We start from the raw sequence: 8,466 nt of genomic DNA on the forward strand, positions 1-8,466 counted from the left end.
ACTGATTCTAGGTGAATTACTACTGTTTAGTTCAGGAGACTATGGCAGTTGGATTAGCCAGTCAGTCATTGCCCTGCATTGTGAGGAGTGGAGTAGGACTGAAATGGGGTAGTGGTTTTCAAAGGAATTCCGCCTGAGAGTCAGATAAAAGAAACACACCACAAATCCAAAGCAGTAGGAGCAGAGGGAACTGAGTATTGAAATTAGTACAGCAAAGAGGTTTGCGTCTGAGCAGTGCATTGTGGGCGGTGAGGGGCGTAAGTGGGCTCTCCAGAGGGCTCAGCGAACCGTGACCATATTTTCTCTTCTAGGGTTGGCAATGTTTGATTGCACTGGGCATGTCCTTCCTGGACTGTGGGCACACGGTAAGCATCTCTAAAGTCCTGCTGACTGAAGAAGCCACCACTGGCTATGCTAAGTAAACACTGCTCACAGGTAGCCATCAGGGCCAGTGTGTTTCTATGGTTTACTGTGTGAACATAGCCAAAGGTATGTGCTGGTGCACAGACTGCATTTAGGACTCAGCTGTTTGTTGGGAAAGACATTGTTGCCTGTTTGTTTGAAAGATAGCATTATTTTTTCTCCTGAACTCCTAACCTGGTAACTGGATTAGCTAGACACCTGCTCTCAAACGGCACTGAACTCTTTCACTGTCCCAGGGTCAGCTTGTTTTATCTTTATGTAAGATAGTTCTCAGAGCATGATTCTTAACAAGACTGACTATATGTTAAAAAAATGTACTTGGAAAATGCAATACATTTTTCATAATACAAATTACAGAATAGGTATGCAAGTTTTATTTATCAAAAAATAATGGATTACAAAAAAATAATGGATTTAAGAGTCTGAGAAATACTTTCCTTATGCATACCCTTTGAATTAATTATAAAAAATAGAATCTCAATTAGGATGGTTTGATTCATATTAAGTATAAAATTATGAGATAATCTACCTCCATCAGGTTAGGATTCTTTTAACTTATTTTCACTTTAATTTCATTGAAAGTTAAGAGGGGTGAGAAAGCATTAAAGAAGATGATAAATGGACAGATGGTAAAACTCATTTGTGGTCATGGTGACTAATACTAATCTCTTCCGAAAATCACTCTGATGATTTCCCTCAGAGAGTGACAGCTTACTGAAGTGTTCTTGGGAGTCCCGATTTTAGTAACTCTCATGTTAGTACGGAGTTCTCATATGGTGTTTCTTCTTGAGCACTTGGAGTTGGGAAACCTTCCCCTTCCTCCTCTAGGAGGGTAGTGATAGAAAAAATGGTAGCATTTATAAACTGATGTTCTCAAGAGACTTTGGGGAGAGGTGAAAAAACTTGAAAGAAGAGGAGCCATCTGTTTTATTCCTAAAAAACACCTTCTACCAGAATCGTCATGTTTTTCTGAAGCATGCCCAAGACGACTTGCAAGGCAATCTGAGGAGCTCTGGATGTAAGCGTTGCAAAGCTCGCTCCCTCTCAGCGAGTCCTTTGGTGTCACTCTGGTTGCCAAGTCCTCTCTGCAGGGTTGCACTGAGCTACCTCTCTTCAGCCATTCCCTCAGAGGGAAAAACTTTGAGACCAGATGGTGGAGCTCTGGAGTCAGAGGAAATGGGTCCCTTCAGCATGGAGCTGCTGCTCTTCAGCCACTTCTGACATTTTGACATGTGGAGCCTGACACCATGTGATTATCTCAAACCAAGTCACATTGTCCAGTGGAGATAAATAATCAGGTCTTTTATAGCCACTGACTTGGAGAGAACAGTAATGGGAATGCAATTGAAGGACTGCATTTTTGGTGTCTTCCTTCTGGAGTGCCTATTGATTGATGTTCTCTGTTCACCTGAGCCCCTAAAGGCATTGTTTCCAATACTTTGTACACAGTCAAAAGCACAGACTGAATGGACTGTCTTTTACATGGCGTCAAGGGTAAACTTCTGTGTTCTACTGACCATACCTTTACCTCAGCCCCTCCAGTGACATAGCATAAAATCATGAGAGACAAATTCCCCAACCATTCCTCCCTTTCCCCTACCATCATCCCCTAAACTGTTCACAAGGGCACTCTGTAGATTTTGGGGACTGACATCTCAAGCTCTCATCTGGCCTCAGTAGGTGAGGGCCATGTTGACAGAATTCTCTGTAAAAGATGGTACACTAACATCATGTACCTTTGCCTGGAGTCTGGCTGGGTCCAGTCAGTCTCAGATTCACAAATATTTAGAAGCCCAGGTAAAAGCTGCTAGTTTTCTCTTCAAAGTTAAATATATGTCTTGCAATGATGAAAAATTTTTTCCCAGTTAAATGTCAGTTTATGTCACTATGTGTGTAATATTTTACAGTGTTAAAAACACTCCCATACTGTATTCCCATGCTTTCAGGTAGAGAGTGTACTTTCTGTTCAGCCACTACTTTGGGTACAGTAAACAATGTTTAGAACCTGACATCTTCCAGTGCCGGCATGTGCATTCTGTTTGTGTGAAATGTTTAAGGATATATAATTGTACTTTATGTAAATTGGTCCTTGTTCTTTATAAATGTGGCATGAAATAACTGCTGCTATAGCATACTGAGAATTATCAGCAATGGGGAAGAACTGCAGTTTGGCTCCTGTGCAGTCCTGCTAGTGGTTTTAGGAGTGGTTACAGTGAGCTTTTAGTGACCATTTAACAGTATGTAAACTTGGTTTGTAATTAAAAACGTTTTTTTTCCTTTTTTCAATTTGGTTTTCTGAATATCTTTTTTAAACCTTGAAAATACTCTATGAGTGGGATCTCAACAACTTTGAAATACTGAAACATCAATTACCACCTGGATTGACATACTGGATTCATACTGTTCGTGATTTTTCTCTTTAGAAGGGATAGAGGAATACAGTTGACCTCCCTGGACACCTAGGTGTTAGGGGTGCTGACCCTCCACGGAATGAAAATTCTGCGTGTAATTTATAGTCAGCTCTTCATGTTTATATTCAGCCTTTCATGTCCAGTGTTCCTCCGAACGTGTGGTTTCATGTTCTCAGATTCATCCTGCCTGGGATCATGTATTTCTGTTGTATTTACCTTTGAAAAAAAATGTATATGAGGAGACTCTTGAGATTCAAATTCAATTTGTTCAACGCTCAAACATAGGTTTAGTTCCCAGAAGACTTGATGAGTTACAGGCACCCCGCACTAATTTCTATCACCAATTTAATTAGTTTTGCCATTGCTAAAGGTTACATCATTACAATATTTAAAATTGAGAAAAAAATTGTCATTCTGCCTTTTTCTGCTCTAAGCTGAACATTTTTCTGTCTGTAGTCTTGTTTCACCATTGAGGTAGGCGTTTATATTCTGTATATGCTGCCAGTAAAAAGTATGAGTGTTTGGAAGATGAAAGGAAAATTGTTTAACTTAGAAAGGAAAGCATATAAATACAAAGACCGGATATAAATACAAAACTCAGACACAGTAAATTACTCGGCTTGTCACCAAACACATGGCATGAAAAACTAAGTCAACCCTTAATTTGTCCACGTTTGTCACTAGAACTTCATTTTCCCTTTCTCTGTCGAAAGCTTTCCCTTTCTGTCTTACAGGAACTAAATCCTGTAAATAGCACCATAGAAGTTATCTGAGAATATTATTTTCCGTGTTGTCCTTCCTCATTTAACTCACCCTTCTTACCTTGCTTTTGTTTTGTTTTTTAAAATCTTTTTTTGGCTCTGCTATATGCCTTCTGGGATCTTAGCTCCTGCCCAGGGATTGAACCCACGGCAGGGATTGGGCTCATGGCATAAAAGCTTAGAATTCCAACCACTAAGATACCAGGCGACTCTTTATTTGGGTGTAATTTCATAGCTAAAATAGGGTGCATCACAATTTGAAGATCCTGATTTGAGACTTTCTTTAGCGCTGTCCTCTGCAGTACTTTGTGTTCCTTCCTTGGACAGGACCAGTGAATCCAGATGTGTCACCTTCTTGTGACACCTTAGCTTTGGAACATTAAAAATAACACATTATTATGGTAGTTGGGTTCTAAGCACTCTGTGTGTGTGTATGTGTGCATGCAGGTTTAGTCGTGTCTGACTCTTTTCAACCCCATAAACTATATCCCACCAGGCTCCTATGTCCATAAGATTTTACAGGCAAGAATATGGAAGTGGGTTGCCATTTCCTACTCCAGGAGATCTTCCCAACCCAGGAATTGGACCCGCATCTCTTGGATCTCCTGCATCGACAGGCAGATTTGTTATCTCTGAGCCACCTGGGAAGCCATCAGCACTCATATGTTCTTATGTAATTCTTACAGCAAAAGGATATATATGTGTGTGTATATATATATAAGGCGACTGAAGGGCCAGAAACTAAAATAACATATCACTAATCAGTAGGCATTTGGCATTTGTGCCTGACTAGCTTAATTCCAGATCCCGTGTTATTTTTACTAATCATCCTATACAATACGTAGTATACACTTAATAGTACACTTTAGACACCAGCCTTTGGTGTTTAGCCTCACCAAGAACAGTATCAAAGATACTTCTCTTAATACTCTGATGAGTGCTAGAATATGTTTTAGGTCAAAAGTTGCCAATTCATAGACTAATTTTGTTTGGTCTGTGCTGAATTTTCAGAAGTACCTGAATGCTTTTTCTGGTGGGTGTGGAAAATGGGCAGGGCCAGCAATAAGTAAGAACTGATATTCATTTGTGTACCTCTCTGCCCTTGAAAGATTTAGCCAGTTCCTCAGCTATTTAGTTCCATTTCCCAGTGTCCCTGAGCAATACAACAAACTTTTCCAGTGAAGGAGTTTTCTCTACTAAGCCATCAAGTGATACAACCTGGAGGTCATGGGGCTAAAAATGCAGCCCTTGCTTACTACACACCCACCTCACCACCTTAGTTCACTTAAGAAAAGGCCGCAGTGGATTGTCAGTGTATCTGACAATTGCTCTTTTTTTTGGACAATTGCTCTTGGTTACTAAAACCTGAGTCATAAAACCCTGAAGTAAGTATAAAGGCTGAAATCTGAAGTGCTGTGATTCTGCCCTAATTCCAGTGTGCCCTAATTCCTAGCTAGCCTTCTAGTTGAGAATAGTTTTATCATGGGCCCCATTTTGTCTCATCTTCACATAGTCATCATAAACCTCTGATAGGCATTTTTAATGTCTAAAAAAATGATTGAAGACTAAATGAGATAGGTTTCCCAAGTGGCGTAATGGTCAAGAATTGGCCTGCCAGTGCAGGAGACGCAAGAGACGTCGGGCACTCCCTGGTACATGAAAATTCCCTGGACTACAAAATGGCAACCCATTCCAGTATTATTGCCTGGGAAATTCCATGGACAGAAGATCCTAGTGGGCTGTAGTCCATGGGATCACAGAGTCGGACACGACATCACACCCACCCACACACACACACAATGAGATAGTTTGTTAATGTCCTTGGCATTTTAAAGTACACCATTTATTTCTGTTTTACAAATGAGTTGGATAAGACTCAAAAAAGGATACGTAACTTGCTCAAGGTCATAGGAAATGGCAGAGTTGAAGCTTGATCCTAGCCCCAGTGCCTTTTGCACTATATTCTGCTAGAAATATTTCTATCAATTTATAGTGTGCATTTGGCATCCTGAGCACCCATATGATCTCATTTGATTCTTACAACAGAAGGTTCAGTCTCTATACAGATGAGATGATTGCAAGGCCCAAAAAAGGCTCTTGGTAGCAAGGGGCAGCAACCTTCCTCAAACCCCTGGTGATACCAGTAGGGCTAAAAGGAGACTCAGTGATTGTCCCACGGTGAATGCAAAGGAGAGAAAAAGAGTAAGCTACAACTTCACAAATGCCAATACAAATCATCTGGACTAGGCCTCCTGGAGTGAGTCTGGCAATATATCTTTTTGCTTTGTTTTCGTATTTATTTTTTGTCCACGTTGGGTCTTGGTTGCATCTCGCAGGATCTTTCATTGCTGTGTGCAGACTTCTCTCTAGTTGCTGCTTGTGGGCTCCAGAGCCAGAGCTTGCTTAGTTGCCTCCAGGAATGTGCAATCACAGTTCCCTGACCAGGGGTCAAGCCTTCTGCCTAGCAAGGTGGACTCTTAACCACTGGACCACAGGGAAGCTCCTGGCAATGTGTTTTAAAGGCAGCTAAAGGAATTCTTATAAAGTCTGATGAATGTCTGGGATCCGTAGATTGTCTCCTTTTCTCAGCACATGCCGTTTTATGTTTCTTTTTTTGTTGTTTAATGAAAGGCTTTTCTCTGCTCAGGTGCCAAAGGATAATTAGAGCCCAGACAATAGGGCTCAGAGTTTAGACTATTTGAACTTTGATTTATTTTCTTTTTTTTGGCCGTTCTATGCAGCCTGTGGGATCTTAGTTCCCTAAGCAGGAATTGAACTTGAACCCTCTGCAGGAAAAGCACAGAGTTCTAACCACTGGACCGCCAGGGAATTCCCTGAAATTTGAGTTCTAACACACTTAGTATTGAGGTATAAAAACTCGCAGTACCTTTGCTCTTAATATCCTGATCAGAAACACCCATGCTGAGGTAGAATATGTCACAAGAATAGTTAAAGTGCAAATTTTGCATTTGGCATTAACAAATCCTTAACTATTTCAGCGCCTATCAATTACTTTATATATAGTAAACCATTCATATATCTGTAAGCCGTTTATTTTCTGAAAGAAAATCAGTATAGCAGAACTGAAATAAAAGCTACTTTTATATGCTGATTATAGATATTTAAATGCCAATTTTAAATACTTATAAATCAGTCTAACCCTTTTCCATCTTTTTGTCCTCAGTACCATCTGGGATTGACAGTTCAGCCTGAACTCTACCTTCTGAACACCATGGATGCTGACTCACTTGTGTCTAGATGACTGACAGCCTGGGGGCCATATAAGACCCACTTTCTCTTAGTCCTTTTGTGCCAAGTGTCCTGTTAACATATCTGTTTGTTCAGTGGTGAGTTTTGTTCAAACGTTTTGAACAAAAGGTAAAAATTTCCTCATGGGAAGGGTATTAAAGCTGACAGCTGTTAAGTGTAGGTCAGAGACCCACCCACCTCACGATAGTCCTACAACTGCCAGAGTTAAATGATTAGCCTATGATGGCCACACACCCCTATGGGCTTGTGTCTGGACTTTTGGAATTTTAAAAATTTATCTGTGTGTATGTTTATGTAAACCTGAACTTACTGGTTTGGGTAGAGTTTTATATAAAAATGATATTTTGTATTTTTTAAACAAATTTGTTCAGATAAATCATATTTATTTTGTCTAAATCACATGTAACAAAGGAAGAAGAGCACTGCTCTTTTTCAGAATGAACTGGTCAAATAGACTGACTTTTAAAGTGATACTTGACTGTGGCCAGTTAAACTTGACTTGGATTCAATCAACCAACCCTTGGTAACTGCTGGTACTAGCACATCATTTCCAAAAGAAGACATTTCTTTTATGTCTTATTTCATCCTGGTTGTTGGTGTGCTCTGTGATTATTATTTCTCTCTATTGTTGTTTTTCTTGAATTTTTTTCAGAGATATGATGGTATTTTCCAAAGAGCTTACTACCTAGTAACAATATCCAGAAATCATACTTTAATCAATAATCAGTTTTCCATGCTGCATGGTAACTCAGCCCATTCTAGCAGTGTAGGTATAAAAAGAATTCTAACATTGAACTTTATAAAGCCCAACATAAGATAATGGAGGTATTAGTTTTCTTTCTAATGTGTGTATAGTCCTACCGTGTCTTGTCTTCCCGCTTTTCCCATTAATACTCCAGACACCATTTCTAGGCCAAAGTCTATTTCCTGGAGTGGCTGATGTTTCTACTGCTGACTCTCCTAGGGAATGCTAAGCATTTTAAGTTTATTTATACCAAGTAGTATGAGATTAGACCTACACTGGGACTTGGAAGATTGGTCCACATGTCATACACTGCCTGCCCATGTATGGGTTATAGATTTTTTTTGACTCTTCTTCCTAACCAGAATTTTTTTCCATAACATTTTTATAATAAAACATTTAATACTTAAAACTTTCTACAGAAAGTTTCTGCATATTGATCTGATTGAAAAGTCAGAACCTTTTCAACACCAGGCTCACACCCCTTCATGAAAGTGCAGTTGGCTTATGCTGAATGGCAGCTATCCATTTTTAATGGAATACAGTCCGTGCCTTCGCTCCTTTCCTTCCAGCCCCAAAGGCTTTGCCTTTGGAAACCCCTCAGGCTTTGTATGTTTGAGTATCATTTTCCTCTCTCAGCATAAACCTCGCTGCCTTACTTTAAAACTTGGCACATTTCAATAAGACTTTAAAAAAAAATCCAGACATTGCCTTTGTCATTTATAATTATTTGATCCTGTAAGTGGCACGGATTTTTTTCTGATTCGTAAAATTCCCTCATTTCTAGTTTGTGACCCTTGAAACTTCTGATAAGAGCAATAGCCTTGCAACCCACATTAGAGACCTTCTGATCTTAAAA

At 39.7% G+C, this 8,466-nt stretch overlaps 1 protein-coding gene across 8 annotated transcripts in view; it reads left to right on the plus strand.

Moving 5' to 3' along the window:
• SLC11A2 (solute carrier family 11 member 2) overlaps nt 1-7,685 on the plus strand; it is a 30,683-nt gene extending 22,998 nt beyond the window's left edge. For 5 of the 8 annotated variants that reach the window (XM_065934408.1, XM_065934411.1, XM_065934409.1 and 2 more), the window contains exons 16-17: nt 312-365; nt 1,378-2,709. In XM_065934408.1, the coding sequence (XP_065790480.1) occupies nt 312-365; nt 1,378-1,644 (321 nt within the window). In that variant the 3' untranslated portion in view covers nt 1,645-2,709. Of the gene's footprint in view, nt 1-311; nt 2,710-6,779 lie in introns of those variants that run through there. The other 3 variants (XM_065934413.1, XM_065934414.1, XM_065934415.1) reach the window with 3 other exon arrangements.
• The last annotated feature ends 781 nt before the right edge of the window (nt 7,686-8,466 follow it).

The sequence above is a fragment of the Muntiacus reevesi genome, chromosome 4 (genome assembly GCF_963930625.1).
Source record: "Muntiacus reevesi chromosome 4, mMunRee1.1, whole genome shotgun sequence".
Lineage (NCBI taxonomy): Eukaryota > Metazoa > Chordata > Mammalia > Artiodactyla > Cervidae > Muntiacus > Muntiacus reevesi.